The 26,988-nt window shown below is 47.0% G+C and overlaps 1 protein-coding gene across 1 annotated transcript in view; it reads left to right on the top strand.

Annotated features, from left to right (window-relative positions):
* DENND1A (DENN domain containing 1A) overlaps positions 1-26,988 on the top strand; it is a 224,199-nt gene that overhangs the window by 100,654 nt on the left and 96,557 nt on the right. The window contains exons 6-9 of the mRNA XM_081967098.1: positions 14,117-14,186; positions 16,951-17,031; positions 18,211-18,264; positions 21,827-21,937. Coding sequence (XP_081823224.1) covers positions 14,117-14,186; positions 16,951-17,031; positions 18,211-18,264; positions 21,827-21,937 — 316 coding nt within the window. The remainder of the gene's footprint in view (positions 1-14,116; positions 14,187-16,950; positions 17,032-18,210; positions 18,265-21,826; positions 21,938-26,988) is intronic.

The following is a 26,988-nucleotide window of genomic DNA, read 5'->3' as shown; positions in this document are numbered from 1 at the left end:
CCTGGAGTCTGGGGAAGGATCGGGCAAGGTCTCTGCGTCGGAGGCAAAGACGGGGCTGAGGCCGGCTGGAAGTGATCAGCTGCCTTCAGAGCTAGACAGCAACGAGGCAGAAGAACAGCTGGAGCCTGTTCCCAGTGTGTGCATGTGCAGAGCTGCCAGAAGAAAAGAACAACTCAGAAATCAGGGTTGACTTGGGAGTAAAGCCACAGGTGGACGGGGAATAGCCCCTCCCATAGGAAGCAAAAGAGGAGAGAAAGGGGAGGGGGCTTTTGCAGGAAACAATTCATTTGTTCGGTGGTTAGATTCGTTTCAGGAGTGTGAAGATCTGTCCCTGAATCTCAGAGACTCTGTGCCAAATCTTTCCTTGCACAGCCCCTCATTTGGGAAATATGTACATGGCCGCTTTCCAAGCTAGATAAGGTCTGTGGTCATAAATACGCCTTTGAAAGACTCTTTGCCAGGCCTTTGCTGAAGGGGAATGAGAGGAATCTACATTCATTTAACAAAAGTGGTTTTGTCGGGACCAGGACTCTTCCCCGTGCTTTTGGGGGAAGCCAAGGTCCGAAGAGCCCTTGAAGACACACGCTGGTCTCGCATTGTGTTGGTTTCATGGTCTTTCCCTTGTCCTGCCAAAGACCGGCTGATCTGTCCTAAAGTTTAGGACGATCTTCTCACTCCTTGGACACGCGGAGATTTCAGTGTCTCTAGTAGTTCTTGTAGGAGCAACTTTCTCTCTTTAAAAAGTGGCCCAATCCAAGATGGAGATCTTTGGTGGTGGGAAACTCCCTCTGGATGGAACGAGGAGAGGAAAGTTGTGAGAAGGAAGGCGGAGAGTCGGTTTTATTTACCACGGACCCACTTTTCCTCCCCATTCATTAATTAAGCTTTCCTAAGGCACCTTATCCAGTTGCCAAGCAACTGATAGTAGTTGTTAAATCCTGCCACTTTTTTTTTTTATTATTAACCCTTTGGCCCTTTGGCTAAGTTGGCCGTCTTCTGTTAGTGCTAATGCATTGTGCATTAGCACTTCCCTTGGGGGCGGGGGGAAGCCCGGCTCTTCTCCCTCCCCCTTCCCCCCTACGCCACTTGAAAGAGGGGAAGGGGATACGGAGGTGGGTGGGTAGGGGGGCATGCCACCCCCAAGAGCTTCCGTTTTGGGCTGGCTTCCCGGAGTCTAAAACAGCAGTCACCAACTATAACCGTAACAAGAGTTGGAAGGGACCTTGGAGGTCACCAAGTCCAACCCCCTAACTCACGCCGCAGAGCTATACTCGGGTTTTGAACTGCCGAACTGTCGTCCTTTCTGATTGGCAAGTTCAGGGTCTTAGCTACTGAGCCTCCTAATGAGGCTAACTGGTGCTCTGTGGACCACTGGTGGTCCATATAAAAATTATTTGCATTTTTTATATTGCACTAAATCAGCGGTCCTCAAACTACGCCCCCCTGGGACGGATATGTGCAATGGACGCTTGTGTTGCTGCAGAGAGTCTCCCCCTTTGGGGTCTTTATGTGGGGGTCAGAGGGGGGAAGAAATTCAACTTAGGGTCTGCTTCAGCCTCCTGGTGGGGGGCTTTGGGCAAAGGCTGGAGGGAAGAGCCACTGGTGGGGAAGAGCCGGAGGGCCTCGTTCCAGTGGGACTGCATCAGGGCCTGGAACTGGCTGACCATCTCAGCCCGCTGAGCCTCCAGGTGCCGGTACCTGGCCTTGAACTCCCCCAAGTCTTCCCTCTGCTTGGAAAACCTATGCTCCCAGTCCTCAGTGAGGTGCTTCTGCTGAGCCTCCTTCTTGGCCAGATCCCATTTGAGCTGAGCTCTTTTGCCAACTCTTTCTCCTGGAGGCTGCTTAGCTCCAGCAACGGCTTCCTGTTGGGGCCCTAAGGAGCCTGGGTGGGCAGGCGAGGAGGGGCTGGGAGTGGAGGGGCGAGTAGAGACTGATAAGGCGCCCCTCAACATGAGTGAAATCAAGTTGGCTAACGCCCACCCAGTCACTTGACCACCTAGCCACGCCCACCCGCCAGTCATTAGGAAGATCATATTAGCGGTCCGCGGGATTTAAAATTATGAATTGAGTGGTCCCTGATGTCCAAAAGGTTGCTGACCCCTGGTCTAGAAAACATCTGTCAGGGGGGCGGGCCAAGACCTCTCTCCTGTTCTGCTGACAGAAGCGGGCAAGAGAGATTAGAGGACCACTTCCTCTTCCTAAAAACAAGAACCGGGGAGAGATTCCCGGGAGGTTTTAGCCGATAATGAGCGGAGGTGACGGAGGCGGAGGAGGTGTGAGAGGAGGAGAACCAGATGGGGAGGCTGGGAAGGGCTCCTGATAGCCCCGTGGAGGTCTTGAAGCATCTTCGAAGGGCATTGCCCGACGGAAAACGGTTGAGGAAGATCGGCCTTGGGGTCGTTGGGCCTGACACAGTCCAGCCTCTTTCTAGAAGAATCTGTTTTGCAGCTGGTGTGCTACGGGACAGCTAGCGGCCCCAACTTTCGCCGCTGCTTCAAATCATGCGTGTTTGGCTTGGTCGGGGATGGCTAACCTTTTTCTCACGTGCTGAAACACGTCCGTGCGACAGCATGCAGGCGTGTGTCCACATCCATAATGCAATGTGCATGCAACAACCCCCGCCCCCCTCATGCCCCATTTTGAGCCTAGCGGTGCTCTCTGAAGTCTCCTGGAGCAAAAAACGGGCCACGGTGCTCCCCTCCGTCCCCCAGGCATGTGCATGCGTCACCCCCTTGCACCTGTGCAGCAAGGACCCGAAAATCATCTGGCTGGCGGGAGTCTTCATGGCCAGGAGTAGCTCACTGAAGACCAGCTGGCTGGCGGGGGGACAGGGCATCACAAAAGCAGCGTTTCTGCCGGAAAAGCAATTGACATCCGGGAAGCGACCGCCACTTGTCTGAAATAGTCCAGTATATGAAATAGTATCGGCCTGCAATGATCTCTCTGTGGGCACGTCAGCTGTTGCCCCAGGCCAGGGGTCAGCAAACTGCGGCTCTTGAGCCGCATGTGGCTCTTGAGTCGCATGTGGCTCTTTCCTCCCTCCGCTCGGCGCCACAATTTTGAGAGGAGCTTCCGGTGGGGGGAGGGAGGGGAGAAGCAGAGTGCGCCAGGAGAAGACTCTACGGCAAGGGGAGGGTTTTTCCAGTCGTCTCCACAATTGATAGGGCTTTCGGTTAGGACAGGTAGAGGAAAAAGGACGCCGCGCCAGGAGGAGACTCTACGGTGGGGGAAATTGAACTTCCGGTCAGCTCCAGAATTGAACGGGGGGCTTCCGGTTAGGACCTTTGTGGCTTTCGGTCTTTTCTTTGTCTGTGGGAAACGGCTCCAAATGACTCTTTGAGTGTTTAAGTTTGCTGACCCCCTGCCCCAGGCACATCTCCACTGCGTATACTCGCGCGCCTCCTGCCAGCCAGCTGGTCTTCGGGTCTCTGCCATGCATGCAGGGAAGCCAACCTGGATGCCAAAACGGGGCAGGGGGGCAGGTGCTGTGCGAGGCTTCAAAATGCAATGCAAGTGCCCCCCCTCCCCACCCCCACCCCCTGCTTGGCTTCCATGTTGTTGTAGGAGGCATATCCGGGCCCAAAATGGGGCATGGTGGGGCTGGGTGCTCGCTGCATTACGGGTGCTTTTGGCCCGCGATGACAAAAAAGGTGAGCTATCCCTGGTCTCAGGTCTCCTGGTTGAGCGGGGGGGGGGGGGGGGGGGCTGGACTAGAAGACCTCCAAGGTCCCTTCCAGCTCTATCCCGATGGTGGAGCAAAACCTTGGGATCGTTTCTCGACTTGGAAGCCCATTTTTGGGGGGCTCCGGTTTTCTCCCAGCGGAGAATTTCGAGCATCTCTTCCGGATGGCAGTGGGCAAAGCTTAAGGGAGTGGGCAGTTACCACCCGCCAGTTGCAAAGGACGCGCCTGGAAGGGGCCTCTCCCCCCCCATTGCGGGGTGGGCTGCGTTAATTCCGCCCCTCCCTCAGCCTTTAATGAAGCCGGGCCCAACTCCGTGAGCCAAGCGGAGTTTCCCACATTTACGGGCCGATGTTTCCAGATCCCGGGGTCTCCTCTGCGGCAGCCATGCCAGTATCTCATCAATAGGCATGATTGTTGCCATGGTGATTGGGCCTGTGTGTGTGTGTGTGTGTGTGTGTGTGTGCGTGCTTTAAGCTTGCAAGTGTGAAAATGCCTCCCTGTAATGGGCAGACCGTCTTCTACAAGGACAGAAGAAGGAATTAACGAGAGGCTTAGCGCAGGGAAAGATATTCTCTTGTGTTTGGGGGATTTGGGAAGGTTGAGGAAACACGAAGGAGATCTGCTCGATGGAAGGTACTCGTAGTTGAGCATGTCCCAGCAAAAAGGAAAACAGTCGATTTTTGTTTCTTCTTCTTCTTCTTCTCCTCCTCCTCCTCCTCCTCCTCCTCCTCCTCCTCCTCCTCCTCCTCCTCCTCCTCCTCCTCCTCCTCCTCTTCCTTGTCCTCCTCCTCCTCCTTCTTCCTCCGCCTTCTTCTTCCTCCACCTTCTTCTTCCTCCTCCCCCTCCATCCTCTTCTTATCCTCCTCCTCCTCCTTCCACTCCTCCTCCTCCACCACCACCACCTCACATGCCCCACTCCTTCCAGCACTGATGATGTTACCTAGGTGGGTAATGAAATGTCTGCAAGAAAACCACCAAGGTCAGAGAGCATCAAGGATTCCATAGTTTTCCTTTTCCATCCTCCTCCTCCTTGTCCAACCTTCTTTCCATTCTCCTCATCTCCCTCCTCTTCTCCTCCCCCCCTCCCTTCTAACACTGATGATGTTACTCAGCTGGGTAATAAAATATCTGCAACAAAGCAACCAAACTCAGAGAGGGCCAAGGACCCCACATTCCTCCTCCTCCTCCTCCTCCTCGTCTCCCTTCTTCTCTTCTCTCCCTCCTCCCTCCTCCTCCTTCTCTTCCTCCTCCTCGTCCCCCTTCTCTCCCTTTTCCTCCTCCCCTTCTCTCCCTTCTGCTCTTCTCCTCCTCCCTCCTCTTCTTCCTCCTCCTCCTTGAACCCCTTCTCTCCATTTTCCTCCTCTCCTTCCTCTTCCTCTTCTCCCTCCTCCTCCTCTTCCTCCTCCTCCTCCTCCTTGCCCCACTTCTTTCCCTTTTCCTCCTCTCCTTCCTCTTCTCCTTTTCTCTTCTCCCTCCTTCTCCTCTTCCTTGTCCCTTTCTCTCCCTCTCCCTCCTCTTCTCCTTCTCCCTCCTTCTCTTCCTCCTCCTTGTCCCCCTTCTCTCCCTTTTCCCTCCTCTTCCCCTTCTTCCTTCTCCCCCCTCTTCCTCTTCCTCCTCCTCCTCCTCCTGCTGGCCAGCAAAAACGGATAACCCGATGCCCCTTCGCTCACCCAGTTCCGAGGCTACTGCCTCTTTCTCCCATCCCTGTGCTCCCTTGCAGCCAGCTCTTCCTCGCCCCTGACCTTGGGAACTCCTAGCCGGGGAGGAGAGGAGAGCCGGCGGGGTGATTTAGGGGAGATCTCGTGCCGTTCTCCCTCTCCCTGCTATTCTAATGAGCTCTTTTAAAAGGAAAAGGAAGAAAAAATCAAAGGCACGCTAATGGCGGAATCGTCACATTTCAAAGGGAAGGGTATTTATTATACAAACTTCCAACTCATTAAGCCTGTCTTGATGGGAGAAGAAACAGCTGCTTCAGCTTTGGGGGGGGGGGTGCTCTTGGAAGGGAGAATTTCTCTCCCCTTCAAAGATGAGAAGGGATCATCTGATATTTAAATGGTGTTTTTTTCTCTCTCTCTCTTTTCGTTCTCCGGGAACTGTGTGGCAACCCTTCCAGGTATTTTCTTGCGCTGGAGTGGGTTGTGCAAATTAAAAAGGCGAAAGGTGGCTCCCCCACCCCAAAAAAAAGCCTCAGGTGTAGCCCTCGAGGACCCTCAACATTGTGTACTTCTCAACACCCCACCGGGGAATATCATGAAAGCACGAGGAATATTAATGTGAATGGCAAGGAATATATTTGCAGGCATGTTTAAGGGTACGTTTTTCTCTTGGCTACGCCCCTCTCTTAGCTACATTTTGGGGAAGGGTCTTTGGCACGGGGGTCAACATTTAAGGACATCCGTCCCTTCTTTCCCATCCCTCTGGATCTCTGTAGCATAAGTTGTCGTTGTTAGTCCTGCCGGCCACATGACCACGGAGACGTCTTCGGACAACGCTGGCTCTTTGGCTTTGAAACGGAGATGAGCACTGCCCCCTAGAGTCGGGAACGACTAGCACAGATGTGCAAGGGGAACCTTTGGCTATTCTATATTGTCATCCACTAGGGCTCCCCACTTGGCTCAGGGGCTAAGACGCTGAGCTTGTCGATCAGAAAGATCGGCAGTTCGGGAGTTCGAATCCCTAGCGCCACGTAACGGAGTGAGCTCCCGTGACTCGCCCCAGCTTCTGCCAACCTAGCAGTTTGAAAGCACGTTAAAAAATGCAAGTAGAAAAATAGGAACCAGGGTTGCCTCCATTCAGTTTGGAATGGGACAACCTGCCATAACCAACTTGCAATGGCAACTTGCCATGGCAAGTTGTTCATAGTGAGTTGGCCACAGCAAGTTGTGTAGAGTTGGCCATGGTGAGTTGGCTGTGGAGAGTTAGCCATGATGAGTTGGGCACAGAGAGTTGGCCATGGTGAGTTGACCATGGTGAGTGGGCTGTAGGGAGTTGGCCATGGTGAGTTGGGCACAGAGAGTTGACTGTGAAAGGATGGTCATGATGAGTTGGCCACAGAGAGTTGACTGTGAAGGGATGGTCATGATGAGTTGGCCACAGAGAGTTGGCTGTGGAGAGTTGGCCATGACGAGTTGGCCACAGAGAATTGACTGTGAAGGGATGGTCATGATGAGTTGGCCACAGAGAGTTGACTGTGAAGGGATGGTCATGATGAGTTGGCCACAGAGAGTTGGTTGTGGAGAGTTGGCCATGACGAGTTGGCCACAGAGAGTTGACTGTGAAGGGATGGTCATGATGAGTTGGCCACAGAGAGTTGGCTGTGAAGGGATGGTCATGATGAGTTGGCCACAGAGAGTTGACTGTGAAGGGATGGTCATGATGAGTTGGCCACAGAGAGTTGGCTGTGAAGGGATGGTCATGATGAGTTGGCCACAGAGAGTTGGCTGTGGAGAGTTGGCCGCAGAGAGTTGATTGTGAAGGGATGGTCATGATGAGTTGGCTGTGGAGAGTTGGCCATTGTGAGTTGGCTGCAGAGAGTTGGCTACGGAGAGTTGGCCAAAAGAGTTGGCCATGGAGAGTTGGTTATGGAGAGTTGCCCATGGCAAGTGGTTGGCTGAAGCGAACTGTCATAGACCCTTTCAGTTCACCATCAGGTTTTCGTGGCTCGGACTGATGCCCTTGTACTCGGTCCAGCATCTGTTGTGCTAGAACATGGGCGGTGGGCACTAGGGAGGACCTGACCCACCAAAGCCCATGTTTGCAAAGCTTCCTTTGAAATCAATGCTTTGCTTGTAGCCTCAGCTCCAGCATGGTGGGAGAAAGGATCCGTCCCTTATCACCGAAGGGAGAATGCAAAAAAGTATATCTTTTTCCTGCCTTCCTTCAAATCGGAAGCAGCTGTTTCGTTTCGCACTGAAACATTCCCACGGTGAACTCTGACTCAGTTTAAACTTTGGAGTGTAATGACCTCTTGTTGGATCAGACCGGAGGCCCATCCAGAGGAGTCTTCGGACTCTGGTTGTGGTCAGTCCGAGGCTGCAGGGAGGAAAGTCCAGAGGTGATTGGCTTTCCCTTTTTCCGGCAGATCTGATTTCCAGAGGAGATTGGAAGTGAGTCTACTCATGTTTTACGTCTCTTAACATCAAGGTAGACCAAAGCGAGCATCTCCAGGAATCGACCATGTCCCCTGGACTTCCGCACTGCTCTGAGGTGGCGTGTTGCGTCAGCCCCGGGCTGTGTGGTAGCCAGGAGGAACACATCTGGCGAGGAATGCTTATCTCCTCAGAGAGGGCTCGACGGTTGTCGACCCCGGGGACACTCTGACGTGCTGATCTCTCTCCGGCTGCTGAGCTTCCGTGTCGGATTTGCAAGCACTTACACCGCTTTTTAATTGGCAGTTGTTGTTGGATGTTAGTGGCATTTTGCTCTTAGGCGTTGGTTGCAGATAACAACATCACTTCCAGGACTGTAGCCTCCTCCTCTTTCTTCCTTTTCCTTCTTCCTCCTCCTCCTCTCTCCTTCCACCTCCTTCCACCTTCCTCCTCCTCTCTCCTTCTACTTCCCTCCTTCTCCGTCCTCCTTATCTGTCCTCCTCCTTCCTCCTCCTTCCTCCTCCCTCCTTCCTTCTTCTTCCTCCCCCCTCCTTCCTTCTTCCTTCTCCTCCTCCCCTTCTTCCTTCTCCCACCTTCCACCTTCCTCCTCCTCTCTCCTTCTACTTTGCTCCTTCTCTGTCCTTCTTATCTGTCCTCCTCCTTCCTCCTCCCTCCTTCCTTCTCCCTTCTGCTCCTCCCCTTCTTCCTTCTCCCACCTTCCACCTTCCTCCTCCTCTCTCCTTCTACTTCCCTCCTTCTCCATCCTCCTTATCTGTCCTCCTCCTTCCTCCTCCTTCCTCCTCCCTCCTTCCTTCTCCCTTCTGCTCCTCCCCCTCTTCCTTCTCCCACCTTCCTCCTCCTTCCTACTTATCCTTCCTCCTCCTCCTCCTTCCTTCTTATTCCTCCCCCCTCCTTCCTTCTCCCTTCTGCTCCTCCCCCTCTTCCTTCTCCCACCTTCCTCCTCCTTCCTACTTATCCTTCCTCCTCCTCCTCCTTCCTTCTTCTTCCTCCCCCCTCCTTCCTTCTCCCTTCTCCTCCTCTCCTTCTTCCTTCTCCCACCTTCCTCCTCCTTCCTACTTATCCTTCCTCTTCCTTCCTACTTCTTCCTCCTCCCCCTCTTCCTCCCTCCTCCCTCCTTGCATCTGCCTCCTCCTTTTCCTTCCTCCTCCTCCTTCCTCCTTATCATTCCACCTCCTTCCTACTTCTTCCTCCCCCTCCCCCTCCCACCTTCCTCTCTCCTCCTCCTTCCTCCTTATCCTTCCACTTCCTTCCTACTTCTTCTTCCTCCTCCCTCCTCCCTCCTTATTCTTCCATCTCTTTCCTACTTCTTCTTCCTCTTCCTCCCTCTTTCTCCTCCTCGCAAACCCCACTCCCTTCAATTATAGTGACCCCCCCCCCAAGTCACAATAGTTGGGCAACAGGATGGTGACCAGCAGTCTCTTAACTAAGACAATCCCTCAAGGGAAAGGAAACCCAGAATTGTCCTGGAGGCAGCAGAGAAAATATATTTAGCAGCCCAAGAGGGTTGCAGAATATGTCACAATATTAAGCTGGGAGGAAAAGGCTGAGCACGATGGTTTGGGATCAGGCTGTTCCTTGGATCAGAAAAGGTGTAGAGTCTCCAGCTTGGGTGGGGGGTTGGACTAGATGGCCTCCAAGGTCCCTTGCAACTCTGTTAATCTTTTTATTATTTCCTCCCCCCCACTCTGTGGCCGTCTCGTTCCACTTTTGCTCTTGGGAAGCTTCTGTTCTCCATATATGTTATCCAATCCTGGGTTCTATAAACAGAGGCGTAGAATCAAGATCACGTGAAGTATTGGTACCGCTTTATAAAGCCTTAATAAAGCCACACCTGGAATCCTGCAACCAATTTTGGTCCCCACGTTACAGAAAAAAGATGTTAAGACTTTGGAAGAAGTTCAGAGAAGAGCAACTAAGAGGATCAAAGGCCTGGAGATTAAACCATATGAAGAATGGCTTCAGAATTTGGGTTTGGCTAGTTTAAATAAAGGAGGAATTAGGGGGGACACGATAGCAGGATTCCAGTATTTGAGGGGCTGCCATAAAGAAGAAGGGGGGGGTCAAATTATTCTCCAAAGCACCGGAAGGGAGAACAAGAAACAATGGATGGAAACTAACCAAGGAGCAAAGCAACCTGGAATTAAGGAGAAATCTCACGACAAGTTAGAACAATTAATCGGTGGAACAACTTGCCTCCAGAAGTTGTAAGAAAAGTCACTTGTCTGAAATAGTATCGGTTCTCCTGCTGGAGCAGGGGGCTGGACTAGAAGACCTCCAAGGTCCCTTCTATTCTTCTTCAAATATCAGGATCTGCTTTGCCTTCTTGGAAGCATCTCTGGAGGTCCTCAGTCATTCAGCTCATCCCTGCAGAGAGTATAAACCCCTTCTGTTTCCCACCCGTTAATTGGAACCCAAGAAGCTTCTTGGATGAGAAGGGAGATGTCTTTAAAAAAAAGCCCAGGAAGTTCTATTGCCTTAATGAAAAAAATAAATAAGCATCTTTGGGGCACTTCCTGTAAGCCCATGGTCTGGATAAGGCAGAGACTGTTTCTCCTGTGGAGTAAGCTTGGCCAAGAAAGCACAAAGAAGGCTTAGGAGCTGGGGGGAGGATAGGTGAAGGAAGACAAAGAGGATGAGGGGACTGGCGACTCAAACATATGAAGAACGGTTGCAGGAACTGGGTTATGTCTAGTTTAATGAAAAGGAGGACTAGGGGAGACATGATAGAAGTCATCCAATATCTCAGGGGTTGCCCCAAAGAAGAGTGAGTCAAGCTATTCTCCAAAGCACCTGAGGGCAGGACAAGAAGCAATGGGTGGAAACTAATCAAGGAGAGAAGCAACCTAGAACTGAGGAGAAATTTCCTGACAGTGAGAACAATTAATCAGTGGAACAGAAGTTGCCTCCAGAAGTTGTGAATGCCCCAACACTGGGAGTCTTTAAGAAGATGTTGGATAGCCATTTGTCTGAAGTGGTGTAGGACTTCCTAACAGGGGGTTGGACTAGAAGACCTCCAAGGTCCCTTCCATCTGTTATTCTAAGACACACACAGAAACACCCCTTGACCTACAATACATTGATTCATGGAAGTGAGTCCCTGCTGGTGTTTCACTATCTTTCTCATTCTTTAGTTTTGTTACATGATAAAAAAAAGAAAAACAGCAGCAACTTAACCCAAGCCATTTGAGAACATCCACGGAGAGCTATGAACGACCGTAAAAATACACATGGGAGGGAATTTGCCCTCTGTGAGACTGGAGGCAAGGAAGGTCGCTAATATCCCACACTGGTGGGAGAGAATAAATGGAGTTATTTGGTCTCGCCTTGCCAAGCAAAGTTGAGTGCAGGGTATGATTGGGTGTAACAAGCCAGGATTGCTCTCTGATTTATGACTGTTGAAGCCTCTGTGGCTCAGTGGCTAAGACGCTGAGCTTGTCGATTAGAAAGGTCGGCAGTTCGACTCCCTAGCGCCACGTAATGGATTGAGCTCCCGTGACTTTGTCCCAGCTTCTGCCAACCGAGCAGTTCGAAAGCAGGTAAAAAATGCAAGTAGAAAAATAGGAGCCACCTTTGGTGGGAAGGGAGCAGCGTTCCTTGAGCCTTAGGCGTTGAGTCATGCCGGCCACATGACCACGGAGACATCTTCGGACAGCGCTGGCTCTTCGGCTTTGAAACGGAGATGAGCACCGCCCCCTAGAGTCGGGAACGATCAGCACAGATGTGCGAGGGGAACCTTTCCCTTTTACCTTAAGCCTCTGAACTTGAGGTGCTTGGAGGAATTTCCCACCTGTTCCTTTCACGGCTTTTGAGCTGAATTGCTCTCCCAGCTCCTTCACCCTTGGGCTGGTTTATTTTTAATTGTTTGTGTGTTGGGGGGGGGGCTGTGGGCCATTTGAGTAAGGGTTTCCCCTTCCTTTGTTTAACCTCTGACCCGTGAAAGCAGCAGTTAATCAAAAGCTCTGGAGGAGCCGAGAGGAAGTGGAAGGGCTTGGTTACCAATGAAATATGAGAAAAACATGCCCCGTCAATCCCCAAGTGGGCTCCCAGTTTCTCGGTCCATCAGCTCCAGGCAGAGAAACGCGTGAGGCTGCTGCCTCCTGCCCCTCCCAGTCTTTGGAAAAGGAGACTCACAAATGAAACGGAGAAGGCAGAGATCGCCCAGATAAATTATCCTCTCTCTGGTCTTCTGCTCAGCTGGGAGAACTGAAATAGAAGAACTTAGAAGAGGAAGGAGGGAGGGAGGAAGAAGGAAGGAAGGAAAGAAGGAAGGAAGGAAGGCGAATAGAAGGACGGAAGGAAGGAAAGAAGGAAGGAAGGAAAAGGAGATGGATGGAAGGGAAGGCAAAGAGGAAGGAAGGTAGGAAGGAAGAAAGGAAGGCAAAGAGGAAGGAAGGAGGGAAGGAAACAGGGATGGATGGAAGGAAGGCAAAGAAGGGAAGGAAGGAAGGCAAAGGGGATGGAAGGAAAGAAGGAAAAGAGCAGAAGGAAGGAAGGAAGGAAGGAAGGAAGGAAAAGGGAATGGATGGAAGGAAGGAAGGAAAAGGGGATGGAAGGAAAGAAGGCAAAGAGCAGAAGGAAGGAAAGAAAGAAGGAAGGAAGGAAAAGGGAATGGATGGAAGGAAGGCAAAGTTGGGGTGGAAGGAAGGCAGTAGGAAGGAAGGCAAAGGGGAAGGAAAAGGGAATGGATGGAAGAAATGAAGGAAGGAAGGAAGATAAAGAGGATAGATGAATGGAAGGAAGGCAAAGAAGGGATGGAAGGAAGGAAGGAAAAAGGGATGGATGGAAGGAAGGAAGGAAAAGATGCGATGGATGGAAGGAAGGCAGTAGGAAGGAAGGCAAAGGGGATGGATGGAAGGAAGATAAAGATGGGATAGAGGGATGGAAGGAAGGCAAAGAACGGATGGAAGAAAGGAAGGAAGAAAAAAGGGATGGATGGAAGGAAGCCAGTAGAAAGGAAGGAAAAGGGGAAGGAAAAGGGGATGGGTGGAAGAAAGGAAGGAAGGAAGATAAAGAGGGGATAGATGGATGGAAGGAAAGCAAAGAAGGGATGGAAGAAAAGAAGGATGGAAGGAAGGAAGGCAAAGGGGAAGGAAGAGAGGGAAGCAGAGAGGAAAAGGATAGAAGGAAGGCAAATGTTCCTCAAAGCCCCCAATTTGGAGCCCAGAAAAATCCTCCCAAAGTCCCCTTCTTCCCCCTCTCCCCTTTTCCCTGGGGGATTTCCCCCAGTCTTGCAGTGGGCTCCAGTCTGCCCCTGTGGAAGAGAGAACACCTGCCAAGGTGGTTTGTTTCCCCGGGGGAAGAAAGACAACGCAGGGCCCTTGGGAGCCCTCCGGCAGTCGTCGGTGGCAGTTGGAAGCGAGGAAGATCGGTGCGTAGTTGCTTAGCAAAGCGAGCCCAGATCCCTAAGCGGGACCTGGTTTTCACACGTTAAGCCTCTGGGGGGGAAAAGCAGCGCTTTATAGCCGATGAGCTGCTTCTTCAGTTCCTTGTCGGCTGCTGGGTAATAAAACTGCTTTTTCAAATGCCAACGTCCTCGTTTTCCAAGAGGTTGTTCCCCATTTCTCCAATATCTAGGCAACCTTAAGCACTCAAAAGAGCCATTTGCACTCGTTCCCCACACAAAAGAAAATACCGGGAGCCCCAAAAACCTGACTATTTCCTGAGCAGTCACAAAACTAGCATAAAAGTAAAAGGTCAAGGTTCCTCTCGCACAACTAGTCGTTCCCGACTCCAGGGGGCACTCCTCATCTCCGTTTCAAAGCCGAAGAGCCAGCGCTGTCCGAAGACGTCTCCGTGGTCATGTGGCCGGCATGACTCAACGCCAAAGGAGCACGGAACGCTGTTCCCTTCCCACCAAAGATGATCCTGATTTCTCTACTCGCATTTTTTAATGTGCTTTCGAACTGCTCGGTTGGCAGAAGCTGGGACAAGTCACAGCCCTTGGAGGCATGTGTGCATGCATTGGGGTTGTATTGCGCATGTGTGGGGGGCAAGGGGAGCATGGGGGGATATGGCGCCCCCCGCAGCCTGTTTTTTGCTCCCAGGAGGCTTACTAGGCCTTAAACAGGGCCCGGGAGGGGGCAGATCGCATGCGCAAAAGATGTCATGCACGCATTGCATTATGGGCGCGGGTACACACTTTCGGTACATGACAACAAAAAAGTTAGCCATCACTGATCTAGGGCATACAAGGACTGATGCTGACATCTCTACAAGCTTCCTTTGCCTTTTTGTACACATTTTGCTGAAGAAAGTTTCTCCCCCCCCCCCGCCCCCTATAACATTAATGTGCAAACATGTGTTTTTCTTTCCTTTTTTTTTTAGTTATCTCCCATGGTTTGAAGTCTTTTATAAACTGCTGAATATTCTGGCAGACTACACAGTGAAGGGGCAGGTAAATATCTGGGTCACGCTTCGGTGGGACTTGGTGTGTGTGTCTTGTGCGTCTGAATAGGAGTGTGTATTTTGAGAGAGACTCGGTGTCGGCGTTCCAAATATCATCCAGAATTAAATCAGAGTCCAAGGCATAGCTTTCATCAAAAGTTCCAATTTAATAAGAGGGACACGTCGGTACAAACTGTGGGAAACCCGAATCTGAACGCTTCCTGGGGTTCCCACCCAGTTGAAAGTTCATGATCTTGTCCCCACATGGTCCAATTGTCAGGCCTGCAGTCATATTCCTTTTTTAAGGATCTTTGGCCTGCCACACTTTCTATTATTTCACTATGCTGTTTCATTAGTGTAGTAATTGGGAGGGGGGGATAGAAAGGAGTAGAGTTGTGGAATGTGTTGTTGTCATTCCTTTCTAGAAGCCCAAGGTCATCTTTTGTCTCCGCACCTCTGCACCTGACTGGAACCAGATGGGCGGAGATGCCAGCGTGGCCGAAGAAGATTGGACCATGCGATGGATTTATGGGTGTGGGGATCAGATCATGAACTTTAAACTGGGTGGAATCCCAGGAAGTTTTCAGATTTGGAATGCCACAGTTCGTTGCCAACATGTCTGTCTTATTAAATTGGAACTTTAAGGATAGCTCTGCCTTGGGCTCTGATTTAATTCTGCATGATATTTGGAACGCTGACATTATCCCAAATCTGAAAGCTTCCTGGGATTCCACCCAGTTTAAAGTTCATGATCTTATCCCCACACCCATAAATCCATCACATGGTCCAATCTTCTTCGGCCACGCTGGCATCTCCACCCAGCTGGTTCCGGTCAGGTGCAGAGGTGCAGAGACAAAGGATGACCTTGGGCTTCTAGAAAGGAATGACAACAACACACTCCACAATTCTACTCCTTACTATTCCCCCTCCCATTTTCCCCACTGTTGAAACAGCGTAGTAAAATGAGAGAGTGTGTGGCAGGCCAAAGATCCTAACAGGAATATGACTGCAGGCCTGACACTCTGTGTGTGTCTTTAAAACTTTGTACAACTTGCCGACACCAGAGATGACCCAAAACATATTTGATCCAACTTTGGAAGACGATTCCATATTCTACCCACTAGAAGAAGTTTTGATAAAATAGAACAAGTGCCCAATTTTTAAAGACAGGAAGCAAACATTCCCATGGATTTTTTTTCCTTGTTCCCCACTGAAGCCAAGTAATATTGGACTCTGTGTGTGGTTATTTTCATATCCCTTGTTCAATTATAGACAGGATAATGGTTTCCAGGGATTTCAGATTAGAATATGCTAAATAAGGAGACCTGAGTACTGTATTTTTCGGTGTATAAGATGCACTTTCTCCCCCCCCCCCCAAGAGGGTGAAAATTTGGGTGTGTCTTATCTGCCTAATATGTAATACAGCCTAATATGTAATGCATCTGCTTAATATGTAATACAGCCCAGATTCAAATCCCAGTAAGGGTATGGCTAGCTGATGAGAGCTAAATAGCTTGAAATAGATCTATACTAGTCTCCCTTTATTTATTTATTAGCACAAATACAACACAAATATAACAAAGGCAACATTAAAAATATGGTCTCCTGGAGTGAGCCGAAGGACAGAAAGGGGAAGCAGTGTATTCCCTCCCCTATTTGGGCATACCAGGGGTTCTGACACAATACATATATATATATAGCAGGTTTTCCAACATGGTAGTTCAGCAGAGGAGAGAAGTTTCACTTTCAGTTTTAGTTTCACATATCACCACAGCATGCAGCTTTAGTACAGAACAAGCCACGGCCAGGCTCCTTGCTGTGTCTCCGTCCTTGTTGCTCACACAGCAAATACTGTTTGTTTCTGAACAGCCCTCAACTCTCTCACACACTGACTAGCCAGATGAATCCCATGGATGCTGGTAGGCAGAGGCAGAATATTTTTTTTCTTATTTTCCTCCCAAAAAAACTAAGGTGCATCTTATACTCTGGAGCATCTTATACTCTGAAAAATACAGTAAGTTTCAGAAGTTCTATCTATCTATCTATCTATCTATCTATCTATCTATCTATCTATCTATACACACTTTTAGGGAGGGCTGTGTGTCAGACTTTTTTGCAGCAATCACATCCAGAAAGCACACATGGGTAACTGATTCAGCAGGATTCATTAACTTCTCTTTATGTACAATATAACTCATGAAGTAAATATACAATACCAAAAGCAGGTTTTCCCAACGTGGTAGCAAATACAAGCAAACACAAGCAGAGGAGAGAACAGTTTCAGTTTCAGTTCAGATCAGCAGACTAGTTTTCAGAGCTCAGCACAGACTCAGAGCTTTAAAGCCAAGCCACTCCTTGGCTCCTTGCTGTCTCCTTGTTGCTCACAAAGCAAATACTGCTTCAGTTTCCAAACAGCCCTCATTGGCTGACCCCGCTGCCATGCCTATTCATTGGCTGACCTTGTTACCATGTCTCTGCCAAGTCATGAATTCTCATTCACACTGACAGGGGGGAAAGTGCGCCTTTTACTCCGAAAAATATGGTAGATTGACAGGTTGTCATTTTCCCAGTGGGGGGAAAAAAATAGGGGTACCTTTGTTAAACCAAGTAAGATGTATTCTTTTCTTGATATGGTTGACATCAAGAAAAAAAACCCAAGATGTTGGAGTTTTTTGGCCTCTCGTTAACAAGAGAGAGAAGCAGACCGATGTTTCTTTTCAAAGAATTCAACCCCCTCACTGAAACTACCTCATTTTTTTCCTTTTTTGTTTCAGGACAACCAGAGGTGCGAACTTTTGCAGACCCTTTATAAATTGCCGATTCCTGAGCCAGCTTCTTCGGTTCATCTCAGCGTGGTGAGCGTTCCTAAAATGAGGAAAAACCTGGAGGTTTTCGTTTGGAGAATGTTGTGTCCCGCCAGCAGAGCTGGTGGGAGACTCAGACAGTGAGGAGGTTGGGGAGGAAGATGGGCCAGTCCTGGAGTCTGGGGAAGGCTCTGATGAGGGCTCTGTGTCGGAGGCAGAGATGGGGTCGAGGCCGTCGGACAGTTATCAGCTGCCTTCGGAGTCTGACATCAGTGAGGCAGAAGAACAGCTGGAGCCTGTTCCCGATGTACGCATACGTAGAGCTGCCAGGAGAAGGGAACAGCTAAGGAACAAGGGCCGACTCGGGAGTAAGGCCACAGGTGGACGGTGAATGGCCCTTCCTAGAGGAAATAAAAGAGGAGTGAAAGGGGAGCTGGAAACTAATCAAGGAGAGTCTGTAGACATTCTCAACCCTCCAGGTCGAGGTTGTCCCAGAAGTGCTTTTTTCCAAGAGGCAACTGAACTTTCTTGGCTTTTCTTTGAAGACGTTTTCCTCTTGAAAAAAGCACTCTCAAGCAACCTGGAATTAAGGGGAAACTTCCTAACGATGAGGACAATTAACCAGTGGAACAGCTTGCCACCAGAAGTTGTGAGCGCTCCATCACTGGAGGCTTTTAGGAAGAGACTGGGCAGCCGCTTGTCTGAAATGGTCTAGGGTCTCCTTCTTGATCAAGAGGAAGGCCTAGAAGACCTCCAAGGTCCCTTCCAACTCTATTCTAAATCAGAGGGGGAGGATACGACATAATCTATATTAATCCTTCCATTCCCCATCATCATCCAGTCAGAGCTGAAGAAGCGTCTTGGATGAGAAGCGAAACATCTTCAAAGAAAAACCAGTTGGACTAGAAGACCTCCAAGGTCCCTTCCAGCTCTATGCTGATTGGTTGATATTTACCCTCATTGTATTTGGGATTGTTGAGTTGTATTCCATTGTGTCTGTGGCCTCAGTGGGCATATGTTGAAGTTCTCCCCCCACCCCAAACTCTAGATCCTCAACCCTGGCAATGTGTGGACATCAACAGGGTGTGGATTCTGGGACTTGAAGTCCTCGCACAATCAAGTTATCGAGTTTTGGAATCACTGCAGTAGAGCATAAATATGTCAAAATAAATGGAAATTTGAGGTGCATTTTTTCTCTTTTCTTTCTTTCTCCCTGCCTTTCCCCTTCAGCATTCTTACTTTACGGTGCCCGACACCAGGGAACTTCCCAGCATCCCCGAAAATGTAAGTCTCTGCTCTGTGTGTGGGTGTGGGTGTCTTTGTAAATGGTGTAACCATATATGAGATTCCAGAATTCATACGTCTTCTATATATATAAAAGCCAAATATCACTCACTCATTATGAAATCTCCAGAACTGTAAAGCCTACAAACTTGAAATTTGGCACATATCATCCTTTTGGCTTCTAGCTGCTCATTAAGAAAGGATTTGTCGAAATGACCATCAGATCATCAGTATTTCACATATAGTATTATATTAACACGCGCTGATGCTAAGGAGTTAGACATTCTACTCCCCTCCCCACCTGAAAGGAGCTCTGTTCCAACTGCCCGTTGCCTTATATTAACATGCTCTGATGCTGAGGAGTTAGACATTCTACTCCCCCTCCCCACCTGAAAGGAGCTCTTTTCCAACTGCCGGTTGCCTTATATTAACACGCTCTGAGGCTAAGGAGTTAGACATTCTACTCTCCCACCCCACCTGAAAGGAGCTCTGTTCCAACTGCCAGTTGCCTTATATTAACACGCTCTGATGCTAAGGAGTTAGACATTCTACTCCCCCTCCCCACCTGAAAGGAGCTCTGTTCCAACTGCCGGTTGCCTTATATTAACACGCTCTACATTAATTTTCAAGCTTTAAGTGTCAGTGTATCAAGCCCGATAGTAACTCCTCATTAATTTTCAAGCTTTAAGTGTCAATGTATCAAGCCCGCCCACATAGTTCCATAGTGAAGCACGGGTATCCAGCTAGTTAGGAATAAGGGGGGAAAATATCAGGAGAAATCAAGATTTATGGAAGTGCTCGGAGATCAGAATCAGAAGGCTTGTTTGTCAGTTTTAGTTTGGATCTCTAATAGCCATTTGGGGCAGCAAATTGTGTAGGGTCTCCTGCTTGAGCAGGGGGTGGGGGGTTGGACTAGAAGACCTCTGAGGTCCCTTCCAGTTCTCTTTTGATGGATTGAATTTAGCATCTGGGTGAGCACGAAGACTGCCTTTTCTTTTTTAGAGGCCTGCCAAGTTATCTCCAGGCGCTGCTGTTGTATCTGTAGCACAGTGGCAGGAAGTGGCTACTACTTCTAAACAGTTTTCTGTTTAGACACAAACATCTCGCTAATCAGCACAGATGGAGTAGGAACCATGGGGAGGGAGGAACTGAGTGCCAGTTAAACAGGTTTATTTTAAAACAAAGTCTTAAGTTATTCTCCTGGCCCAGGGACGGCGAACGTTTTCAGCACCTAGTGCCCAAAACGGAATGCTTGTGCATGCTCCAGACACTCAAAAACCAACTGGATGTGTTTTTTTTGGCTGTTTTTGGGGCCATTTTCAGGCTGGTTTCCGGATCGTTTTTGGCCTGAAAAACAGCCTAAAAATGCCTCAAAAACGGCTTGTTTTTTGGCTGTTTTGGGGGCCATTTTCAGGCTGGTTTCCAAATCGTTTTTGGCCTGAAAAACAGCCTTAAAATGCCCCCCAAATGGCTTGTTTTCTGGCTATTTTGGGGCCATTTTCAGGCTGGTTTCCAAACTGTTCTGGGCCCGAAAAACAGCTTTAAAATGGTCTGTTTTGGGGCTGTTTTAGGGCCATTTTCAGGCTGGTTTCTGGACTGTTTTTGGCCTGAAAAACAGCCTTAAAATGCCCCCAAAATGGACTGGTTTTTTGGGCCATTTTCAGACCGTTTTCCTGCACTCCGGTATCCAGGAAGACTAGCTGGCAATGGCAGGCGTCTCCACAGAGAAAGCTCTGTATGCCACCTCTGGCGCATTTGCCATAGGTTTGCCTTCATGGTCCTAGCCCCTTCTACTGGATCGTTCTCCTCTTAGCTGCCCAGCAAGGCTTGAGTGAAACCAAGAAGGAGCCATGGAGGGTGTTAGGCGCTGTCCATGGTCCTCACCCTGGCACACTCGAGGTCTTCATCCCTCTGTCTGCCTTGTATGTTTTTATCAGTGGACACGTCTTGCAGAAACCTCAAAGGAAGGTCATCAAATATTAATCCTTTGGGTTATGTTAAGATTAGACAGATCATTTTCCACGTTGCAAGTCCATTATTTAGGCCAGGCTAAAGAAAAGCTAGAGAAGAGCTAGGGACGTGGTGGCTCAATGGCTAAGACGCTGAGCTTGTTGATCAGAAAGGTCAGCAGTTCAGCGGTTCGAATCCCTAGTACCGCGTAACGGAGTGAGCTCTCGTGACTCGTCCCAGCTTCTGCCAACCTAGCAGTTTGAAAGCAAATTTTAAAAATGCAAGTAGGAAAATAGGAACCACCTTTGGTGGGAAGGGAACAGCGTTCCGTGCGCCTTCGACGTTGAGTCATGCCGGCCACATGACCACGGAGACGTCTTCGGACAGCGCTGGCTCTTCGGCTTTGAAACGGGGATGAGCACCGCCCCCTAGAGTCGGGAACGACTAGCATGTATGTGCAAGGGGAACCTTTACCTTTACCTTAGAGAAAAGCTGGACCAGGGGTGACATGATAACAGTATTCCAGTATTTGACAGACTGCCAAAAAAGAAGAAGAGGGGGTCAACTTATTTTTTAAGAGGAAAAAAATGGATGGAAACTAATCAAGGAGAGAAGCAACCTGGAATTAAGGAGAAACCTCCTAACAGGGAGGACAATTAACCAGTGGAACAGCTTGCCTCCAGAAGTTGGGGAGTGCTCCATCAGTGGAGGTTTTTAAGAAGAGATTAGACACCACTTATCTGAAATATAGTGTATGTAATGAAGTATAGATTCTCCTGCTGGAGCAGGGGACTGGACTAGAAGACCTCCAAGTTCCCTTCCAGCTCTAGTCTGATTGATTGATTGAAATGATTGATTGAAATGGTCTAAGGTCTCCTGCTGGAGCAGGGGGTTGGACTAGAAGACCTCCAAGTTCCCTTCCAGCTCTAGTCTGATTGATTGATTGATTGATTGAAATGGTCTAAGGTCTCCTGCTTGAGGAGGGGGTTGGACTAGAAGACCTCCAAGTTCCCTTCCAGCTCTAGTCTGATTGATTGATTGATTGAAATGGTCTAAGGTCTCCTGCTTGAGGAGGGGGTTGGACTAGAAGACCTCCAAGCTCCCTTCCAGCTCTAGTCTGATTGATTGATTGATTGATTGAAATGGTCTAAGGTCTCCTGCTTGAGGAGGGGGCTGGACTAGAAGACCTCCAAGCTCCCTTCCAGCTCTAGTCTGATTGATTGATTGATTGAAATGGTCTAAGGTCTCCTGCTTGAGGAGGGGGCTGGACTAGAAGACCTCCAAGTTCCCTTCCAGCTCTAGTCTGATTGATTGATTGATTGATTGAAATGGTCTAAGGTCTCCTGCTTGAGGAGGGGGTTGGACTAGAAGACCTCCAAGCTCCCTTCCAGCTCTAGTCTGATTGATTGATTGATTGATTGATTGAAATGGTCTAAGGCCTCTTGCATGAGCAGGGGGTTGGATTAAAAGATCTCCAAGCTCTCTTCCAGCTCTATTCTGATAGATCGATTAAGGTTTCTATCCTGCCGTAGATGCTAACTTGAGAATCACAATTGTGGACTGCCGCTCCACGACAATTTCCTAAACATTCTTCGCTTCTTTTTCTTCCTAGAGAAATCTGACTGAGTATTTTGTAGCTGTGGACGTCAACAACATGTTGCATTTGTATGCGAGCATGCTTTACGAACGGCGCATTCTCATCTGCTGCAGTAAATTGAGCACAGTAAGTTTGGAAAAGAAATGGTGGGTGCTTAAGCTTAACTTAACTCAGCAGTTCGAATCCCTAGCGCTGCGTAACGGAGTGAGCTCCGTCTCAGCTTCTGCCAACCTAGCAGTTCGAAAGCATGTAAAAAATGTAAGTAGAAAAACAGGAACCACCTTTGGTGGGAAGGGAACAGCGTCCCGTGCGCCTTTGGCATTGAGTCATGCCGGCCACATGACCACGGAGACGTCTTCGGACAGCGCTGGCTCTTCGGCTTTGAAACAGAGATTAGCACTGCCCCCTAGAGTCGGGAACGACTAGCACATTTCTGTGCGAGGGGAACTTTTATCTTACCTGTAAGCTTAACTTTCCTTTCAGTCTGAGTTTCTGGTGGAGACAGTAGCAGTGGAGCCTAATGGGCGAATCTAGCCTTGTTAGAAGTTTTTCAGGATGTTTGTAATATAAGACCTACCCCCCAAAATAAGCCCCAGTTACGTTCAGCAGCCAGACAGATGCATTTAGTATCATATTTCCCTGAAAACAAGACTTAACCAGATAAGCCCTAATGCCTCTTTTGGAACAAAACTTATTTTCGGGGAAACACAGTAATAAAATAATGACAACACCGGAGTGATTTTCCATACAGCTACGGTGGTCTAGGATAATAAAACTTGCCCAGGGAAGCTTCTTTGCATGGAAAGTGCAAACTTTTCTTTCTTGAGGCTGGTGCTTTGGGGGGGAAAAAACATTGACAACGCTCTGTTGTTTTTATACTCATGGAAGGATAGATTGTTGTTTGCTTGTTGTCTGGAGGCGGGAAAAAAAAGAGGAAGAAAAAACGGATAAACGATGCTTTCAGATGGATCTCCTCCTGACCTCTCGGGGAACTCAAATGGGGCATGATAAGAATCTCGGTTTTCCGCAATTTTCTTTGATAAGGATGCTGCCTTAATGCTACTTAAGAGTCCATCAAGGACCCAAAAGATGAAAGATGCAACTCACTTAAGCCCGGGTCCCCTTGCATTACTAATATATAAGAATACGCTTTACTCTCTGCAGTGTTCCAGTTCAGTGTTTAGATCTGTAGTTTGTAAGGTTGTTAGCGGTAGCAATAGGATGTTCTTGGTTATTTGTCTTTATAAAAAAAAACATTAAGATTTCCTAGCTGTTTGGCTTCGTAAATAGGTATTGATTGGGGGATAGAGGCTGTTTTGTTCATTTCATTTCGTTTTGCTTTCCCGTTGATAAATGGCAAATTAATTTCTTTCCTCCTCTCTAATGCTGTTGACTTAGTCATCTACTATTGTCTGGATTTGAAGAGGCTCCATATCCTGATTTTGAGGCTAGGGTAGGGTAGGGTAGGATAGGATAGGATGTAGAATGGAATAGAGTGTAAAATAGAAAATAGAATAGAACAGAACAGAACAAGAAAGAATTAAGAATTAGAATAGAATAGAATAAGAAAAAATAAGAATGGAATAAAGAATAAGAATGAAATAGAATAGAATAGAAAATAGAATAGAATAGAAAATAGAATAGAATAAGAAAAAATAAGAATAGAATAGAAAATAGAATAGAACAAGAAAGAATAAGAATAGAATAGAATAGAGAATAGAATAGAATAAGAAAAAATAAGAATAGAATAAAAAGTAGAACAGAACAAGAAAGAATAAGAATAGAATAAAGAATAAGAATAGAAAATAGAATAGAATAACAAAAGTTAAGAATAAGACTTAGAATAGAATAGAGAATAGAATAGAATAAGAAAAAATAAGAATAGAATAAAAAATAGAACAGAACAAGAAAGAATAAGAATAGAATAGAATAAAGAATAAGAATAGAAAATAGAATAGAATAACAAAAGTTAAGAATAAGACTTAGAATAGAATAGAGAATAGAATAGAATAAGAAAAAATAAGAATAGAATAAAAAATAGAACAGAACAAGAAAGAATAAGAATAGAATAGAATAAAGAATAAGAATAGAAAATAGAATAGAATAACAAAAGTTAAGAATAAGACTTAGAATAGAGAATAGAATAGAATAAGAAAAAATAAGAATAAAAAATAGAACAGAACAAGAAAGAATAAGAATAGAAAATAGAATAGAATAACAAAAGTTAAGAATAAGAATAGAATAGAGAATAGAATAGAATAAGAAAAAATAAGAATAGAATAAAAAATAGAACAGAACAAGAAAGAATAAGAATAGAATAGAATAAAGAATAAGAATAGAAAATAGAATAGAATAACAAAAGTTAAGAATAAGACTTAGAATAGAATAGAGAATAGAATAGAATAAGAAAAAATAAGAATAGAATAAAAAATAGAACAGAACAAGAAAGAATAAGAATAGAATAGAATAAAGAATAAGAATAGAAAATAGAATAGAATAACAAAAGTTAAGAATAAGACTTAGAATAGAATAGAGAATAGAATAGAATAAGAAAAAATAAGAATAGAATAAAAAATAGAACAGAACAAGAAAGAATAAGAATAGAATAGAATAAAGAATAAGAATAGAAAATAGAATAGAATAACAAAAGTTAAGAATAAGACTTAGAATAGAGAATAGAATAGAATAAGAAAAAATAAGAATAGAATAAAAAATAGAACAGAACAAGAAAGAATAAGAATAGAATAGAATAAAGAATAAGAATAGAAAATAGAATAGAATAACAAAAGTTAAGAATAAGACTTAGAATAGAGAATAGAATAGAATAAGAAAAAATAAGAATAGAATAAAAAATAGAACAGAACAAGAAAGAATAAGAATAGAATAGAATAAAGAATAAGAATAGAAAATAGAATAGAATAACAAAAGTTAAGAATAAGACTTAGAATAGAATAGAGAATAGAATAGAATAGAATAGAATAATAACTTTATTGTCACTTTGAATGTACACTGATCGGCACACATTAAAAATGAAATGTGGCTGCATGCAGCTCTCAAAGGGGCTCCACCATCAATATACATTACATTAACATGACAAAATAAATAAATACAAAAATATGTATATACCCAATAGTATTAATTGAACTGACTTCTAGCAAAACCAGCAGTCGAAAAAAAATTGGGGTGTGTGTGGTACTTTTACGATAACGTCGCCTGCCATTTCAAGCAAAACAAAAACAGATTAGCTTTCTAGCATGTTCACCAAACCCATATTTATTCTCACAAAGGAGCGTGGGGATGGATGAGGGTGAATTTTGAAATGCGCTCACCCGTGGGCAATTAGCCAATTGATCCCATGTTTTCATTCAGGGTTCTTATACTCCGTTCTTTTCCTAACTGGAACGCTTACATAGCTAAAGCCTTTTGTTCTTCGGGTGAAGATTATTAAGAGCTGCTATTAAGGAAACGTTTTTCTTTTGTCAAAAGGGATTTAGAAGAAAAGTTGAGCAGATCCGCATATCTACACCCACGCAGGGTACTTAGAAATTCTTATAATTCAGGCAGGGATTCCGAATTAGGAGCACAACGCCGGTATTATATAGAATGAAATTCTGTTTTTTGCATTAAAAAGCTGCTTTCTCGGTCATAAAGCCCACTTAGGGACTATCCTTCCTTGTCTGTCTTTTCCTGGGGTGTAATTGTTGAGAAGAGGGGAGGGACAAGACAAGAGAAGCATCCGTTGTTGAAGCAGGACATGACCTTAAAAATTATGTTATTTTTTAAGAGTCTTTTTTGAATGGCTGTTTTCCTGCTTTGGATTTTCCAAAGTCCCAAGTTCCATTTCAGCACCCTTAGCCAACATCCTGCTGAAGAAAACATCTTGTAGGGAGGAATCTTTAACTAATGAAAGTATCTGCAGCCAAGAAATCAAAAGATGCTTGCTCCTGGGGAGGAAAGTGATGGCAAATCTAGACAGCAGACTAAAAAAGCAGAGACATCACCCTGCCAATCAAAAGTGCGTCTAGTCAAGGCTGTGGTTTTCCCAGTTGCAATGGATGGCTGTGAAGGTTGGACCCTAAGGAAGGCTGAGCGTCAAAAAATGGAGATCAACTCTGACTGGTCTTTAGAAGACCAGATCCCAAAGAGGAAACTCAAACACTTTGGCCACCTAATGAGAAGGAAGGACTCCCTGGAGAAGAGCCTCATGCTGGGAACGATGGAGGGGCAAAAGAAGAAGAAGGGGACGGCAGAGAAGGAGGTGGCTGGATGGAGTCACCGAAGCTGTCGGCGTGAGCTTCAATGGACTCCGGAGCATAATAGAGGACAGGAAGACTTGGAGGAACATTGTCCATGGGGTCGCAATGGATCGGACATGAGTTTGCGACTAACAACAAGTTTATTTCATGCAGCCTAATCTGAACTATTAGTGGTCAAGGTGAAATGGCACCAGATAACGTCAATGGACTTCAAAGGAGGCTGGACTTAGGTTTCTTATGGAGGTGCAGAGAGTCCAAACCTATGATGCATTTGACCCCACCCTCAGGCTCAGCCTGGCCACCTCCTACATTAAGGAAAATGCAGGATACGATCCTAAAAACCCATTGGTAGAATAACTGGTTCGTTCACAACCTGAATGAAGTCACCGAAGCAGCCGGCGTGAGCTTAAATGGACTCCGGAGGATGGGAGAGGACAGGAAGGCCTGGAGGAACGTTGTCCATGGGGTCGCGATGGGTTGGACACAACTTCACAACAACAACAATCAAAGAATGTGAAGAGAATAAGAGAGGGAGAAGGAATAGTGGAGAAGAGGGGAAAAGAGAAGGGGAGGAGGAGGAGGAGGAGGAGGAGGAGGAGGAGGAAGAAGAAGAAGAAGAAGAAGAAGAAGAAGAAGAAGAAGAAGAAGAAGAAGAAGAAGAAGAAGAAGAAGAAGAAGAAGAAGAAGAAGAAGAAAGGGACGGCAGAGAAGGAGGTGGCTGGATGGAGTCACTGAAGCAGCCAGCATGAGCTTAAATGGACTCCGGAGGATGGGAGAGGACAGGAAGGCCTGGAGGAACGTTGTCCATGGGGTCGCGATGGGTTGGACACGACTTCGCAACTAACAACAACAATGAAAGTATGGGGATTGCGAGCGGATAAAATTGCAGGAGCAGTTGGTGGGTGTCTTCAAGCTTTGTGG

This window comes from Natrix helvetica (genome assembly GCF_964273705.1).
Source record: "Natrix helvetica genome assembly, chromosome: 15".
Taxonomy (NCBI): domain Eukaryota; kingdom Metazoa; phylum Chordata; class Lepidosauria; order Squamata; family Natricidae; genus Natrix; species Natrix helvetica.
The sequence above is the reverse complement of the archived record's forward strand: the minus strand, read 5'-3'. Positions and strand labels throughout refer to the sequence as shown.